We start from the raw sequence: 18,806 nt of genomic DNA, 5'->3' as shown, positions 1-18,806 counted from the left end.
CTATTTGCTGTGTTCCTCATTTTATCGAATATTTACAAACTATTAACACTGCTATAGTGCAAGTCACCACCATCAAAGCGATGCTGAGAACGAGTAGCACTGTCCAGTCAGATTTGCTGCGTGGTACACTACCTTTGGGACCCATTGAAGATTCTGGTCCCTTTTTCTACCAGGACAAAATTGGTTGAGTTCTAAATCTTTCTGGTGAAGGACTTTTATATTCTCCTTTCCTGAGGGACTTCACATCTCCGAGTCGGACTTGGTGAAGCCTTGTGGTACCTTAAATAAATCATAGTCACTGCAAAGCCACATCTCGGGCAAAACAACTAACTAGGATGCTAAATAATACTCAAAGTCCTCATACTTGATGCACACTTAACGGTAGTCCAAAACATGATCACTGGCAAATGTTCACCAAATACAGTCTAAGCGACAAACTGCCCAACACAGATCAAACCGGAAACCCAGAGATGCCAGAATCTGCCAACAGTGTGACACTGGAGAAATAGACTTTTTCTACACAGTCATAAACACAAAAGACACCAGTGACCCTTATTTCTCCACTTCTGCGCAGTGAAGAGAGACTTCCTCAGGAAAACATAGGAGGAAAAGCTCCATCTCATTCTTGGGGAAATACAGGAAGCTGAGAAGGGGGTAGCAAAGTTGGTCTCTGCATACAACCAGAAGAGCAAGTGGGAGAAAGTTGTCCTGCATGGTCATTACTAAGTAATTTTCATATTGCTGTGTGGGAGAAGGAGTCGGTCACCAGAGACCTGCTACTGCGACTACTAAAGCCCCATTGCCAGCACGGAGCACTGCGCGGCAGAGCAAATGGGATGAAGTGGTCTTGCGTGGTCATTGCTAAGTGTTTTTACTATTGCTGTGCTGGCAGGAGGAGCCGTCAACAGAGACCTGCTTCTGCGACTACTAAAGCCCCATTGCCTGCGCAGAAGAGCAAGTGGGATGAAGTGGTCTTGCGTGGTCATTGCTAAGTATTTTTACTATTGCTGTGTTGGGAGGAGGAGCCTGTCACCAGAGACTTGCTACTAATAAATCACCATTGCCAGTGCGGAGTGCTGTGCGGAAGAGCAAGTGGGAGGACGTGGCCTTGCGTGGTCATTGCTAAGTATTTTTACTATGGCTGTACTGGGAGGAGGAGCCTGTCACTAGAGACGTGCTACTGTGACTACTAAATCACCATTGCCAGCATGGCGTGCAAGAGCAAGTGGGAGGAAGTGGTCTTGCCTGGTCATTGCTAAGTATTTTTACTATTGCTGTGCTGGGAGGAGGAGGAGCCTGTCACCAGAGAGCTGCTACTGCGACTACAGCCAATTCATGCTGCCGGGTCGTCCCAAGATTCCAAACGAAAAAAAAGCAGGGGGGAGCAGCTTCCCGGTTATGGCGGCGCAAGCCCTGAACGCCCTTCCACCTTCCCTGAGAGCTGACCAACCCTTCCTTAATTTAGGTGAAACACTATAAAATGGCTTGTAGCCCAGGACCGGTGACACTGCGGGAGAGTGTTAGCCTGCTTTTACTATAATCTGTGTTGACATACTAATCCCTGGCACTCTAACCATTGCCACTGATCTCCAACTTATCTTCTCTATACCTACATCGTTTGTACATACTCCTTTACCCTAAATTGCAGAAAAACGTAATAACTGCAATTCATGCCTATACACCACTCTCTGGCACTGTAACCACTGCCACTGATTGCCTATCTATCCATCTTTACTTGTATTGCCTATATATACTCTTTCTAAATTGCTGATATGTTATGTAGCAATTGAACTCATGCTTAAGGTATACTTGTAACTCTGTACAAATGCGCCCAGATACCTTTGGGTTTGGTGCGCCATACAAATAAAGCACCATTGCCAGCGTGGAGCGCTGCACCAAAGAGCAAGTGGGAGGAAGTGGTCTTGCGTGGTCTGTCGGGCACTGGAGGAGACGGATTAATCCCTAGTTGATATTTTCTGCTTCTGAACGCACTTCTCCTCTAGTCTTTTCCTGTACCGCTAAGAGCCATTGCTCATCCGGTAAGTGAGCCAATTGCTGAAATTACACAAATCTGTTGCCATTAGTCGTTCTAGCTTCGAGGAGAGGCCCGTCGCAATGCAGTAAGCGTGGTGACTGCGGGTGGCGGGTTAACCTTTAAGCCCCTCTTCATTTTTGGAGTTTGTATGGTGACATATCGCAAAAACGCTGAAGCGACGTGCCTCAGGAGTTGCTGCAGTGCGAGCTTCAAAACGTATTGCAGCTGCTATACACAGAGTCATGGAGGCTTGGCCCCAGACCCTGCCTTCTGCCTCTGTGAAGGCATCATGAAGTAGGACACAGACTTAAAATTCAAACAAAAAGGTGTTTATTAACTTAAATGTCAGGATGGTTGAAGGCCTAACTTGCCCTATGCTAAGGTGGGATTTCCCTACCTGAACGAAACTAAGAAAAGTTTGAGTCAAAGAGTTCAACTTAAAAGTCTGTATGTGACCAAAGCCTATCCTTGCCCTCACAACTAAAAGCTAAACAATGTGTAGGGATGCCAATAATGAAAGTAATGGTGATCAACATTAAGTTCTGAGCTTCTTCCAACGCTTAGCTTTTTCTTCAGCTCCCCCCCTTTCCCAAGTTCAAAGCAAAAGAGACTTGAGTCTGCATTCTCAAGACAAGTTCACAATTCCTTTAGTCTCAGGATGCCCTTCCAGAAGTCTTTAGTTTATACAATGTCTGTTTCTCACAGTTCCGGGCTCACTAGTCTAGGCGCAGCTGAGACTGCACCGTCCACCCATCATAGGTCGCGCAACCAGGATCCCTAGGCTTCTCAGCCCACACAGGTTTACCAGACTTGTCCTGTGTACAGAGTTCTGCTCTTGTAGTCTTCCTTGGTTGGACTCTTGGCTTATGTGCAATAATCAAACTACTTTGGCTTCTCTTGATTAGCATCTTGGCTCTGCCCCAAAGTGTCACACACCTCTTGCCAGTCTTTGGCCTTGTCACACTGTAATTATACGTTCAGTTCCCTGTAAGGTGGCCGTGCTCATGTCCCACCTTCTATAAAACTCCTTTACATTTGTGCTCTTTCCTATGCGCGGTTTTGCCATGAGCACTTTCTCTTTGGCTGTCCTCTTCGTTACACATAAAAAGCATTATTCAGTTCCATAGCCAATAGCATTTGTTATGCTTGATTTCAAGTGGTATTCACTCTGATGTTTAAATATGCACTCAATATGTTTTTCAGTTCAATATTTAATAAGCAATTTGATAATAAGCAATTTGATATTCAATATGAACTCAATTTGGTTTAATTTCAAGTTGTTATTTAGTTTGGTATTCAATAAGTATTCATTGTGCTTATTTTCAAGTGTCCGTGCAATTGGAATACATTCATTCCCCACTCGCAGACCACTTAGGAACGCCCTGGTTATCGAGTGCCTCACCCCGACACTCACCGGTACTTGGCTTTGTTCCTGAATGGCTCCCGCTGCTTCTTTCTTCCCTGCAGGTCAGCGGAGCAGCTCCTGTGAGCCCCACTCATATACAAGGGCCCACCGCTCGCACACTGGTAGCTCTGCTGCCTCGACAGAGACACAGACAGCGTCCTCCTTCCTTCTGCACAGTTCCACAACAGAGGCTCCTTCTCTGGGCTGCTGGCCGGCATCCTGGCTCCTCCACAGGACCCACTACGGCTGCCTCCTCCTGGAAAAGGTTACCTGCTGGTCTTGTTCCCAAAGGCTTCCCTGTTTTGTTCTGCACCATTCTCTGGCTCTCATTTTATACACCTGAAAACCTCTAACAGGTTGCAGGTGTTGACCCTTTATTAGGTTTGCCTGACTATGATTAAGGGGACATGCCTGACTCTCACCATACTCTGCAGGTATCTACCTCGTCCCAGTACCAGAGTGGTAAAATGTAGGTGTAGTGTTCATTATTCTTAGTCTCCTCTTCCTCATTGTTAGGAAAGATTTCCATTTATGGGTATTTTTCCCTCCAGTTGTGTACACCCAAGTTTTGCTGTTGTCTGACAACCCTAGCCTGACATTTGCCAGTGGAGCCCAGCCTTCTGCTGTACTCCGGTGGGCTTTTGCTCATTTTATTATACGAAATCCCTGAGGCCCTTAAGACAGTCAGTGCTGGGAGACTTTGTTTCCCTTAGTCTTTCACTTTGTTGCTATTTCTTAGTAACATTTTATCAGTGCACAAAGTACCTTACAGTACAGTGCGCTGGAGTCCTCTTTGCATTTTTAAGGCCCTAGACACCCTCAAAGGATTTTTTTGGTGAACGTACAAGTGTGCCTTGGACAGAGCTGGTGGCAGCTGTTACTTCTTAAGTGTTTTCAATGGTCCAAACAGCGTTTACCACGTTTGGCCCAGGACAGTGGCCAGTGACTAAAATGGCCATGCCATGAGGTACTTTGTTTTGTCCTTTGGCCATCTTGTCCCTTTGCCTTCCCAGGGTCGAGCAGACCGGGGAAATTCCTTATTTGTTCATGCAGAATCCTGCGCAAACCAAAGCTTTTGCAGGCTTCTGCATGCCTTGTGTGTGTGCCTCCAGGACGTGGGCTGGAGCTGTCTATTTACAATACACATTCTGGGTGCCAGGATGTCTGGTGTGCTGGGATGACTGGGACCACTGTGGTCCATGATTGGTCGACGTCTGGGATGGCTGTATATGAGCAGATCTCTCATTGGTTTCTCTTAGTTTTAGCGCATGTTTTAGCACAAAGGAGATTTTGTTTAAGTGAACGCATCTTACACCCATTCCAGGTCAATCTTCTGAGTTCACACCAAACTTAGTAACGGAGCCAAGTATCCTGAATCAACAAAGCAGATCTGTGGAACCGCTGGTGACCTGATGGAAGGTTTGGCACCCCGAGCCCACTGTTGTCACGTCTGACCCCCTGTTTTTGATCGAACCTAGAATGCCTGCAAGGAAGTTTCGACCCATTGGAATAGTGCGGCCAACTATTCTCGGCACCTCCTGCTTAACCTGTAAGCAAGCCTTTTCAGAAGTGTTCCTGAACCGCCCTGTGAAGTGACCAGCTTGCACGGGATCTTTGCCCTGGAAGCGCTGCGGTCTCGAGTTTCGACTTGCGCTGGAATATGCAGGTTCTGAGTATAAGGCACTCTCCCGCTGAGTTCCGTACAGCTAGCATTCCTAGGTCTGGAATTAGGAGAGTCCGCCTGAACCCGAGCATACGCGGTCAATGTGTCGCCAAGCTGTGGTGACGAACTTCGTGGGTGCCTTGCTGCTGTACCCCCCTGTGTCCTCTGACTCGCTGCAGCAGAATTAGCCTGATCCGTTCATCAGGAGCAGAGAAATTGCCACTATCCGGCCACAAAATCATCACTGGAACGCAGCCCCTGAAAGCCGCAGAGCCGCGCAACTGCAGGATTTGAACCTGCAACTGAAGTGGACCCGACGGCCGAAGTTTCCTCCGGAGTGCGCCGAGCGTCGGTGAGTACTTGGCAACCCATACTGGTGGCCCCTGGGGCATCCATCAATTTTCACGCACGAGTGTCCCCCCAGGGCCACTAGCCTGTGCTTCCAAACTATTCCCGATTCTTGGATCCTGTTCTGCCCTCTTGGGGAGACCCTCCTCGAATAGTGGGAACTTATTCTTCACTGCCTCACCCACCTTCCTGAGTCGCTACAGCTCCTTGAAGAGACCCCGTTTTGACTTAACCGCACGATTGCGTACGCCAGCACCGAAAGTACTTTTGAGCTCAAGGCTCCACTCATCTAGGGACTGGACTGACTCTTAGTTAGGGTTTGAATTGTGAAGGACTGCCTAAACAATAGTCACACTGTGCAACCCCTCTCTTTGCAGGTTGTGGATCCATACTGTGTACTATTCCTTTAGGCCATTGGTTACTGTATATATGTATGCTAGATTAGTGTTGTGTTGGTTTTGTTATTACTGCTGAATAATTACTTTGTGTTTGACTTAAAAGGCCTTTAAGAAATGTAAATATATTTTTGATATACACATGACAGAGTAATTTGTGGTTTTGTTTACTGTGTGTGCTCACTGTGGGCTTTCAATCACCCTCACCCTCCTGAGACCTAGCATTGACCGCTTTCAATGCTACCATAATTGGTCAAGCCTGTCCAGAAGGTTACTCTGTTCCAAGAAACTAGGATGACCTTCTGAACCTCTGCCCACCATGTCAGAGTTCAGAAATCCATCATAACACTCGTCCCAGTACTGTCAACTGTCAAATGTGGGTAAATGAAGGAAGAGGTTTTGAAATGCCCTATAAAGGTTGGGGGGAGTGTTAGGTTGGTCATCCATAGGGAAAGGGGGATACCATGTTTCACCTGCACTATCCTTAACCCCTCGCTTCACCTTCTTTCTTGTGCTTCTAGGGTGCTAAAATCCTTGGGCAATTTCTGGGTTAATGTGACAGTGATGACAATACCCCATGATTACCTCTGGGACAGAGGGTCCTTCCTGAAAAAAATATGCGGAATACAGCATCTCGTCTCAGGATGGCGTTTCACTCCCAATCCCCAAGGACCCTCCACCCAGGTGATCCTCCCTCGCTTCTTCACCCCAGAGTCAGAATCCAAGAGCGATGGCCTCTCCCTAGTCACCTGAACAGAGGTCCCAAGAGGAGAAAACGTGAGGACGCCTTCAGGTTTCTCACACCTCTCCTTGTGCAAATGAAGAATATTCTGTCCATCCAGCTAACACAGCAAACTCTGTTGGTGTGGTGCGAGGAGATGGAAGGATAGCTGCTGCGGGACTAAGCAGTGATGCTAACATTTGCTCGTGATGTCTATCCCAAACATGTTACCAGAAGACCTTTGATCTTGGAGAATCTAGTAAGGGAGCCAAGTCCGACACTACAACTACTGACTTTTTCTCTGCTCCATTCATTTACTAACCCGGTGGTGACTGAATTCGAAACTGCTGCTGCTGTGGTACCGATATGGTTACATGTACTATCACACACAAGGACAAACGTAAACATCCTGAAAATATTATGGAGACCTATGTGGACATTCAACCTAATGGCCAGATTGTTGACTTTGAATAGTCTTCTCACGGCCGGACTCAGCACCTAGATAATAACATTTATTTTCCAGTGGGAGAGACTGATGAAGAGCTTAATACCACGCTGCATGCTTCCGACGTTAGTGGATCTTCTGCGGCAATGTTAAATATTTTGGAAAACATTCTCTCAGTTAACAGCTAGATGAGATGACATTGACAATAAGTTAGATAGACAAGGTAATTCTCTTGAACACATTGTGTGCACCTTGAATATACTTACTAACATCAATAATGTACATATCAATAGCCTGGATAAAATCCATGCTGATACAGTGACATTCATGAAATCTGATCTGGTACAACTGAAGGAAAGCTGTACACTAATGAGCCTTACTCCTGCCAAAGCAGACATTAACACGGAGGCATGGTACAAAAGTAAACAAGCGATTATGTATGACGACCTTTCGGCCAAAAGGAGATAAAATTGCGGGCCTCATTAGAAGCATGGCGGTCCGGAAATAAGGGTGCCGGTGGCAACGTACCAGCACCCTTTCTGGACCGCCATGCTATAACAATGCCGGTAGGGGCCACAGATCCCCGGCAGGCATGTTAAGAGTTAATAGTGCCGGTGCTTTAGTGACCCCATTTCCATCTAGTCTCACAGGACTCCATGGAAAGGGGGATTTACAGTTACAGTGTCACAGGGTTGCCAGTAACCCGCCACCCACCAGCGGGTTTTACCAGCAACCCCATAATGAGCCCCTGCGTCTTTGAACATTCTGTCAGAACCTATCAGACGTCTCTGACCTGCTAAGCCCTTTCGTGTTTCTCGCAAAGGCAAGACCAACAATGCCATTGCTTGTAAGGGTCATCCTATTCGGGGCGGACCAATTTGACAAAATGTCTGGTAGACATATCACTTGTGGTGGAAGAAGAAAATGAGCCTGTGACTAAAGATGTGACCCTACCATCTACTGCAGTAGGGGTTGGAGCTGTTAATCGGTCGACTGCTCCCACTTATCAGGCCAGTGGTCCACTCCTAGGCCAGGGCAACCACAAGCAAAAGAAACAGACTACCTTTTGGAAGAGACAAAATACAAAATCAGCTAGAAAGGTTTTTTTTAGTCCGGCTTTTGCTATCCCTGATGTAGGTGTGGGGTCCTCTGTCAACAGTGTTATGATTCGAACAGAATTAAGAGATTTAAAAGCAGATGTCCCACCTACACTATCGTTCCCTGCTAGAAGCGACAAAGTAATGGTTTTAGAATTAGAAGCTTCTTTTGCAATGGAAAAAGGTTTTACTTAAAATCGATCATGGCTACTGGAGCTGTTCCACTCAATTATTCATTTACGCTTCATTAGAAGCAATGACATTAGAATAGTGGATTCTTGTCAGAATGTTATGATATGATAAATTAATTTATAACGCGCCTCTACGCGACATGACAAGGAAGGGAAGACAGAAGGAGGACAAAACAACAATCTTACTAGGCCTTGTGTCATTCATATCGTGCAAGTGCGGGGGGACGGAGAGGAAAAGTGCCAGGGGAGTGCGGGAGGGGAGAGAGTGCAAATAAACGCGTAGCTGTCAGGGAGGTGGCTCATAAGTGCACCGAGTCAGGGGACTGTAGGGTTGCAGATACATTCCCCAAGTGGTTGGGAGGCCCGGTTGCAGTGCAAGGGCAACTGGTTGTACAGGAGCCTGGTCCCGTACGTTCAGAGGGTGGCCAGGTAACCAGGTTAGATAAGTCACTTCCATTGTGCATTTCCAAAGTATTGTTACCTACATCATGGATTCACATTCTTCTTTAAATAGGCATGGTTATTATGAATGTTCTGTTTTGGAGATTGACGCTTACCAGGGAGTCGGAAAATGTGGTACATTTTATAACATAAATAGACATGTTGCCGGACAGGTCAACTCGTTGGGAGAGGGAGGTAATGCACAATCCATGGCCCAGCACAGAACAGGTGTAATCAGTCAGCTCTCACTATAACTATCTGGGAGTAAACCTGGACTCCAGATTGCAGTGGGTTTCGCATCTAGAACATGTTAAAAGTAAGAATTCAAAGAAAGCTGTCACTATCGCCCATAAGTGTGGGGGTTACTTTCTTGGTGCCCTGATCTAGTTATATCAAGCCAAAATGCTCCCAATCCTTCCATATGGGGCTGAGATTTGGGCTTTTGGATATATAACAGAGCTGATCAAAATTTAGACTGCAATTGTATAGAGACTGTTGAGATTGCCCTCCCATACTGCAATGGAAATTATCTTTCTAGAATGTAATATTGTACCGATTTATGTGAAATTTCACTTGTGCTATCTGCCCATTTACTGGAAGCTTGCAAATGCCCTAGAAAAAACCTTGATTGGGCTGATGTTTGGGGGTGCTACAGTCTCGAGCTAGCCTTATGTCTATCAGTTTCCTTGTGAAAATTAGGTTGATTGCCGACTGGTGGCTTAAGATTACCCCCGGAAAATGCCCTTGCAATGCCGCTCTGCCACTTTAGGAAAGTAATGTAGACCCTTCAATTGGTAATCTGGCAACCAAATCCAACGCTGTTGCCTTTTTTGAATAAATTCAAGACCGGGAATCAGCTCGAAGATACATCTCCCATTTTTGGCCAATTCTTTGGTCTGGGATTATCTCTGACTGAAATGTCACACTGAAGTCTCTTGAGATAATAGGCGCTTGGCTAAAAATCCTGAAAAATGTTAGATATTTCTGCTTGTGCAGCGGTATGCAATTGGAATTAGCCAAACGCCTATTGACTGAGTGTCCTTCACTAATGACGCTACGATTGAAGGCTTTGAGTTCAGCTGGTTTGGATGTGAATATTACAGCAGAGGCTCTTTGGAATTTGTATATGGATGGTTGTTATGAAGCCCCAGCTTTATGTCTGTTTCTCTAATGCCTGTGCTTATGTGTAGATTCTTGTGGTTCTTTTTTTTTCTTTGTTTTTTGTTGTATGTCCTGTTGTGCCATCATGCCTCCGGGTCAATTGTGCGCGGTATAAATAAATAAATGTAAATGTACTGTATTTCTCACCATTTTGTGGAAAAGAATTGTCAACATTATGGAACTGTTGGTATAATGTGTGTAGATAAATGCGGAGTTAGAAGGCAATACTGTCTCTTGGATTAAGATGACGTTTCTTTTAATTAATTGAACTCTTTAATAAGGGATTTTCTTTTTCTTATTTTTAGTATGTTTATTCTTGGATCGAATTAGGTTTGTTCTTACTACTGTGTGGGATTAAAAGTTGATTTTTTGTTAACTGTATAATACCGTAATAAATAATAATAATAAAACCAGAAAAGAAAAGACACGTGGCAATTCAAGTTTACTTATGTATCACTGTATGTACTTACTTCGGCAGTAACCTTCTGACTTGTCATGCCAATAACTTTATATTCTATTGACTCCAAGACCCACAACGTGATGGGCTCTGACTGACACCCTCGTTGTCTGATGGGTTCCAATAGTGAGGCAAGCTTAGTTTGAGCTATGCGACACTTCACTAGTCAAAGACTAAGTAACAATGAGAACTGTCTCGTCTGAGACCCTTCTCGTCAGGAAATTGCACTCTGAAACTTTAAATCTGACCAGGGTGGTGTATTATGAGACCCTGCTTGTGAGAGTGCTGCTTTCAAGGAGGGCCTACTACTCCAAGATGCTCAGTCTTTAAGGTGAGAGCCTATACCCCGAAACCCTACCGACTTCTGCTGATACAAACTCATTTATAATGATGGAACCTTTAGAATTAAATTGAGCTGAGGTTTTCCTTTTCATATTTGAAAGTCAAACTGTGTGTTCCTTGTTCTTCATGGCATACAATATGCAGTGTCGCATAGCAATTTGCTATGAAATTCTGTAGGTTTGCTAATTAAATTGGCACATGTTTGCTGGCTATTTAAAATATCCTGTTCAATGAAAGCACAGCTCCCCCAGCATTCCTCTTATTTTCACGGCTCTCTCCAATGTCTCTTCTCTGTTCACTGCAAGTTTAATGGGGCTAATTTAGAGAGAGTGCAGCAGTTATCCTCTCTTCCATGCTTGAGTGCCAAAGGCATGTGTGGGAGTGCTAGGCAAGATATTTGTTTTCTTATTCAAATAATTGTAAACCAGAAGTAATCGGGATGGTACTTCCATTAAGTTAACTATAATCTGTATGGCAAAGACCAGTATGTGTTAACTTGATAATTTTATTTAAACGATTGTCTTGCAATTCCATTCCTAAACATTTAAGTTGTTACATAATACATAATTACAGTATTGATACTATAACACTGCATTGTCTCCATGCTTTACAGAAAAGTGTTGGTTAGTGTATCTAAATCTCATAACGTCAAGTAGATTACATTTTGTTGGGGAACATACATCATACTGACAAGTGAACACTTTTGAAAATGTACATTATCACGCGGCCAAATACATTTGATGGCAAACCTAGTTCTGTAACTTCCTTGCTGCATGCATCTTGCAACTGGTGCTCAACCCATGAGCAAATCCCATACTCCTTAACATATCTGATTGCTGCAAACTACAATATTCCACCTAGTTTGCTTAGTTCTCCGACGGCTAGACCATCCACTCTACTTAGTGGATTACTTTCTTTCCTCTTAAATAATGAATACATAAAGCTAAGGTTTACACAAAGCAGTGATCATAAGTTCCATCCAGTCAGTACATCCACAGATCTAATACACTGTAGTTAGCCTACAAATCTCGCTTTGCTCTATCATTGATTGCATTATATATTAGCACCTGCGGGAGAGAGCTAGCCAAACTGTTTTCAGAACCTTTTAATCATATCTACTTATTTGTGTCCATTCATTCAGCTAAGCTTTTACATTTTACAGACACTCATTCAGTGCTCGTAAAGTCTTTTCGCCCACTTGCATAGTTGAGTAGATGTTATTAAGGGGTGGGCAACATTTGCAGGGCAGAGTTCGAAATTGAGGGGAGCTGGGATCTACTTAACTCCTGCTTGTAGCCCAGAGGAGCCTGGTTAGATTAGCACCAACAACAACCAGGAGCTACTTTTGGCTCTCCCGGCCAATTGATGCTGAACAAACAAACCTATATGATATGAAGTGTGCATTTGGGATGATCTATAAAGAAGCATTAATTCAAAAAAATCTATATGACATCTAAAGCATAAGGGTTCATAGATAACGGACACAATTGTATGTTTGAAATTTATGTGGGAGTTAATTTGTGGAATGCTAAATACTAGCTCCAGGTTACCCAGTGGTAGCTCCTGCCAACTGGTTAATGCAGTATACCCAGGAGCTGCTATTAGCTCCTGCTTATCCAATCTTAATGTTGATCCCTTCAGGGTTGTTTGAAACTTTTACTTAACACTTACTTTGCAGTAAAAGTCAAATAAAGGTTTGACTTTGCATGGCTGTCCTCTGGGTGGCAGCAGTGTCCCACAAAATAGTAGGCTTGTGGTGACATGCACAATTTTACAGAAAGCACATTTAAATGTGTTGTCATCTGTTGCCATGGGTTGAGTGCATTTCTCTAAGTTCAAGTAGGTAAACTAAGATACTCAACCTGCAGGTCTAGTGGATTTTTAAAGAATTTGCAATGCCAGACTCCTCTCACTAATGTCTTACTTAAGTGGTACACAAAACGGCATTATTGTTGCTCATTTTAGGTCTTGGGTACAAATAACTTTTGGTGACATTACAAATATTAGTACAACATTGCTAATCAAATGGGTTTGTTTGCTAATCAGGAAAAATGTAATTAGCAAACTCTGCTAATCAACTTTGGAAAACTAATGTAGTATGTCTTGTTCTTTCATATGCTGTTCAAATTTCAGATATAGGATACAGTAGTCAGATTTGGTTCACGTGTGCTTTGAGTATGGTGTGATATCCCCAACAGGCTGCAGGGTAAGCGGAGGATATATACAGTGTTGTATAGAAATGACTATTCAAAACAGAAATAGCTCAAAGCAGAAACAAGTCTGTGATTGTTGCATTTTTTTTATATGTGTGTGATAGTTATATTCAAGGCAGCATTGCTTTTAGATGTGCATGTTTGAGGTTCTGTTTGGAAAACATACAATTAAATAGTATGGATGAGAGACTGACGAAATTGACTGACAGCGCTGTGTGGACATTACCAAGAGTTTTTGTTTCTTGCACTGAACGCTATTTAACGAAAAAAAGGCAGTATGTGAAACTTGTCGGCAGAGACACCCCCATATCCCTAAGTGATGGGGCACTGTTGAAAGTGATCGAAGGGGTTGTCGCAGTCAGTGAAGACGCCACCCTCTAAGACGCCCCAGCCCAATGACTGATGAGACCACGTCTGTCCTGCCGCTCATGATGCGCCTCTCGCTGCCCGTACGTTTTTCATATTGTCCCCAAACAGGGCACTGTGCAACAGAAAACTACTCCCGGGCATTACCCAGCCCATACAAGTCTTTATCAGCACCCCCACCCCAAGAGGTTCGATAATTTCTAGTAGCGCGACTCCCTCTCCTCTGCACACAAAGGACCTTGCCCACACACTTTGAGACAGTTTAATATTATTCTCCATTCTGCGATGAAGCCCTAGGGCAATGTTAGATGAGGTGCTGAACTCTCGTCAGAGATGCTTCAACCTCATAACCACTGCAGACAATACTATCCTCCCTCCAAAGAGGCGATCGCCGAGGAAAAGCCCCCTGTTGGACATCATGTCCACCTGTCATCCCGCCCCGGTGGTCTCTTTAAGAGCCCCTCCCAACAAAGACCTCTTTAGTACAAGAGTCTCACCAACCCCCTCCTCCCAAAGTGAGGTTAGCTAACGCGAGCCAGGCCCTTTCTAGTCTCACCGAGTGAGTGATCTTCCTTGAACATCCACTTCATGGTGCAGACAGGCAGGCAGGACAGGCCGAGGTAGGAAGCTCTGACAGCTACAACAACAACACAGGCGACTCGGCTTCCTCTGACGTCAACCTCAGCCAATAGGGCGGGCTTCCGCCGCGTCACTCTGCAAAGGGGTAGGGGGCGGGGTTACGAGGCTCCTCAAAATCGGTGACAGCGGCAATAGGCGGAGCCTGAGAGAGTTGTTGTGGCTACTAGGTAGAAACAAACATTGGCAAAGGCAATAGGCCTATCTGTTTTGGAAGTTTTAGGAGCTAACGACTGTATGGATGGGCGAATATGGCGGAGTGTTATGAGAGGATGGATGGTAGGATGAGTGGGTGAATAAGGATGAACAGTGCTTTTAGTGAGAAGAGTAATCGATGGGGTGGTTTAACAACTGTGTCGGGCCTAGCTGCCTGACCTAGGGGTGGGTAATTATACATGTACTCGCAATAGAGTCAGTTCACTTACCCAACAATCTCTTTGCCGTCTATAGGTGCTAATGGGTTCCATGTGTTTATAACAACAATCCCAATAACGACAAACATTTTAAACGACACTTAAATAACGAAGAAAGTCGATTTTTTAAAAAATTGGGGGCCCCCTCTCAAGCCCCTCATTTCTACAGCATTTTTATAACCCCACAACTACCTCCACCTCTTTTAATCCCTTACTATACCATTATTAAAAAATGTGACATTTTGTCGTTATTCAGGTATCTTTTAACATGTCTGTGGTTCTTAGCACTGCATAGTGGTCCAACATTATCCATTCTAGTCAGGAGATGCTAGAGAAGTCGCAGTTTCAACTTCTCATTCTGGGACTTGCAGTCCTGGATCTCCCCACTATAAACCCAAAACTACAAGTCCCAGAATGCAAAGTTAAAACCAGGTCTAGACTAGTGTCTCCCGAATGGAATGTATCATTTTGGTATGTATGGGGGTGGTGGTCGGGACAATGGATGGCAGGGCCAAGTGTCACTCCTTTTGTTTATTAATCTGCGGTGCAACCCCTCCAGGTAGCCCGTTCACCACACACACCTACCTAAAGAGACGGTCGCAGTTATCTCGTGAAAGGGCTGCCTGCAGTGGATGGCACATTGGATTAAGAAACAAAAGGATAGGTGAGTGTAGCACAATGAATGTTAGCAATGTGCCCACCTCTCCCGCTAAACTCTTACAAATAGGCCCTTCTATCTCCTGTCCTGACTGCAAAGCATGGGAGTTTACAAGGCTCCCTTTTGGGATCTCTTTGGCTTCCTGGTGCACCACAAAGGTGTTAAGGCCTGTAGTAGCCCGTTTGAGAGAATAAGGTTTAGAATGAGAATGTAACTCAACAGCATGATAATCATGGCTCAATACAAATACCTTTTATAGAAAAAATGGATCAAGACCCATTTGTACAGACAAAACAACGCAAAAACCCTTTAGATTCGTGTTTTAGACTCTACAAACCTTAGGAGTCCACCATACAGTATATATCACTGGTTCATTTATGAATCCGAATTTTAATTCAAAAGTTAACATTTAACAACACTGTATAAAAATATTGAAAAAGCGATCTTTATAAAAATATCTTTTGCTTTTTCTCCGAGTTAATTTAAGTAAATACATACCCATCTCACATTCATACTCCTTAATAACAACTGTATCAGCTGCCATATCTTCTCCACTTGTCTGCATGCTAATATTCACTTAAGTTGATCAGTGTTTGGCAAAAGGTGGATATTTTTCTGTCGACACATGTTTCAAGCGGCGCTTGTTGACATGTTAGTGCCAAAATCATACTTCCGCCATCATCAGGTCAAGAGGTGGTATGTGAGTGACCTGCCCTCCTTCTAAAGATCCGGTGTTCAGAAATGTCTTGCCGTTGTTTGCAAGCACTTGTCTCAATTTTGTTTGGGCCCGTCTAGAATGTACCGGATATCGATCATCTCAATATGTCTGTCTGCAGGGTCGGATTGGCCCCTCGGCCTTTCGGCCCGTGGCCGGGCCAAAATCGTCCATGGGGAGTGGGGGCCGGTTTCTGGCCAAGCCTGGGCAGGTTTGGCGAAATAAAAATTGAAAAAAAATCATTTTTTAAAATAATACATATCTTTTTTTTAAAAGCCTTTCATCCTTCTTAGGTAGATAAATGAGTACCAACCCAGGTTGGGTGATATTCTATGCATATTTGTTCTATAAAAAATAGCTTCAGCTTAAGTGCTATACAATAACGTATTATCATTTGGCCTTGGACGTCTGCTTGGATTCACAGTAATTTAGTGTATTTAGGACAATGCTATTTGATGCCACTTCCTGTTTTGGCAAGGAGTGAAAGGTCCTGTTTCATCGCTTCCCGGGATGTCACTTTGGGGTGGGGTCAAATGACATCACTTCTGGTGATGTCATCAGAGGTAAATGGGTCATGAGGCGAGGGGTGGGCCACTTTTTTGAGGCGAGGAGTGGGCCACTTTTTTTTTGGTGACCGGGTCTATTTCTTGTCCCAGTCCAATCCTGTCTGTCTGGTAAGAGTTTCTGGTCTGCTGAGTATGACGCAGATGGAGCTGCAGAGGAATCGCCTTTGCTCAGTTGTTCGTTAATTGCAGGCCTTGGTTTTATTCAGATTTTTCTCTTGGTGCGATGGAAACAGCCAGAGTGTGTTCCAGTAGCCCGGTGTTCACAACCTGTGTGCTGTGCTCGCCACTACACAGAGAGCGGCGAGCCTGCGACTACTGAGCTTCTCAAATGGGATTTACCCCTTGTATTCTTTGACACAGGACCCACCCATTAGTGGCAGGACTCCCAGATTACTTCTGTCTACGAGAAGACATCTTTATTTAATTGTGTGTACTTTGAGAATAACAGTCATTTCTTATGTCTACACCAGCAGATGTGTTTTTGCATCTTATAATCTGTTTAACTAGGATACTTTCTTGTCAAAACGACTATGCGCTACTTCATTAACGTTTCATGCCATTTCACTCATGTGAAGGCTCAACTATTTGAGCATCTTACTTACCATTCAAGATATCAGGCCTTGAGAACGACTGGTTCGGGTGAAACACGTGTCGGCTGTTTACAATCTTTGTCAAATCAATATAAGTGTATTTGTGACAATAAAAACAACTGTACATTTCTCGCAGTGTATTCTCTTTGTGGCAGTGCGCGAGTCACCTCACTTCCAACCTCATTCAATTAGCATTACTAGATTTGACCCATTTTTAGGGGGGCTCTGTGGAAGTGCATTCGCAGCAGACCATTCCCTTATCAACCTACAGGTGGAAAATATAGCGCACCGCGAGATTTGTTGAACCCTTTACCCATAATCTCTTCTATTCATAACATGACAAGAGAAATGACAGCAAGTGTTCTATGTTGGACGGAGGAAAATTGATGTATCCGTTTGATTGTGTGTAGGTGGAGTCGTTGTCTATTAATATTCTAAGATGTTGTACCACTTTGGATGGTTCTGGTCGGTTTCCTGATTTAGTAGGCCATGTAATGTGGCGATGGTTCAGCGGGTCATTGGGCGCAATCATGAATTCTGTTTTGTCCAGTTTGAGTTTAAGGTGTTTGGTAATCACCCAATGGTTTATTTCTGTTAGCCAATGTGTAAGGGTTAGGTTTTGTTCTTCGCTAGCATTGGTTTTGTAGATGACTTGTGTGTCATCTGCATAATTGTAGCAGGTAAGGCCATGTCTTTTGATGTGGTTGATGAGAGGTGTCATGTATATAGTAGCGGTGAGAGAGATGAGCCTTGTGGGACTCCGGAAGTTGTTGTGCGGGGTTGAGTTGAAGATGGTTAGCCAAGTGGTTTCCGTTCTTTCTGTTATGAAGGATTTTAGCCAAAGTAATGCTGTGTTGCCGATTCCTATATCTTCGAGTCCTCTGAGTGTTTCATGGTGGACTGTGTCGAAGGCCGCCGATAGATCAAGTAGTATTAGTGCCAATTTGATGTTGGAGTCTGCGTTGGTTTTCGCATAATCCCAATACTGTTTCCATTCCTCTCATGGGTCTAAAGCCGACTTGTCTAGTAACCGATTGCTTTCTACATGTTCCAGGACTTGTTCATAAACATAGCTTTCTAGGGGTTTTGCAGGGTATGGGATGTTTGAGATTAGCTGGTAGTTAATTAGGTCTTCATTGTTTCCAGATGGGTCTTTAAGAATTGGCTTGATGTATACCGATTGTAAGGCTTGTGGCATGGTTCCTGTTCCTAGTAAGTGGCTGAAGAAGTATTCTGCATGTTGTTTTCTGGGTGAGGATAGTCTTGCATATGTCTGGTGGGCAGGGGCCTGTTGGAGAGCCAGTTCTGATGCTTTTACTCACTAGGCTGTTGATTCTTTCTATGGAAGTTGAATTTTCATTTCTGTGCAAAAATCCTCCCTCCTTAAGAGACCCCCAGCTCTTTTTTCTGGACTAAGGACTTTTAAATTTTAACCCCTGAGTGAGTGGGACCTTTTTCTCCCTCTCTCAAGTGTTTTTACCTGATTTGGATTGTGTGTTTTCACTGTTTTTGGAGTCTGACAATTTTCATAGGCATCTGCTTTATGTATGGTGACACACAGCACCTTCAGTGCAGTGTCACTGAGAACTCATTTGGATTTCTCATATGGGTTATATACCTTTTCTTGTGTGAACTACAGTTCCCAAGAATCGTAAAGTCAAATATTGACTTAACTTACCTTTTCCCTTTGTAGGTCCAGCACACACCATCTTATGTAGAGTGCTTGGGGGTCACCTTGTAGCCCCTTATCCTTTCTCATGTAACATTTTTAGGTTACCCTCACTACTTTAAATGGCTGGTGGCAGTAGTTTAATCTTTCCGACTATTGTGCTTTTCTACCACAGGCTAAACCCTCAGCTGCAGTACAGCACCAATGGGTGACCATTTTGTTAAAATGGCCCCTGTATTCTTTTATTTCGCCATTTTCTGTTTGTGAGGTCTTTCTTGG

General features: G+C 44.1%; 1 protein-coding gene across 1 annotated transcript in view; it reads right to left on the bottom strand.

Moving 5' to 3' along the window:
• GABARAPL2 (GABA type A receptor associated protein like 2) overlaps positions 1-14,001 on the bottom strand; it is a 100,411-nt gene extending 86,410 nt beyond the window's left edge. Inside the window, exon 1 of the mRNA XM_069635459.1 lies at positions 13,837-14,001. Coding sequence (XP_069491560.1) covers positions 13,837-13,870 — 34 coding nt within the window. The 5' untranslated portion in view covers positions 13,871-14,001. The remainder of the gene's footprint in view (positions 1-13,836) is intronic.
• Positions 14,002-18,806: the final 4,805 nt, after the last annotated feature.

The sequence above is a fragment of the Ambystoma mexicanum genome, chromosome 1q, assembly GCF_040938575.1.
Source record: "Ambystoma mexicanum isolate Mex_15411 chromosome 1q, UKY_AmexF1_1, whole genome shotgun sequence".
Lineage (NCBI taxonomy): Eukaryota > Metazoa > Chordata > Amphibia > Caudata > Ambystomatidae > Ambystoma > Ambystoma mexicanum.
The sequence above is the reverse complement of the archived record's forward strand: the minus strand, read 5'-3'. Positions and strand labels throughout refer to the sequence as shown.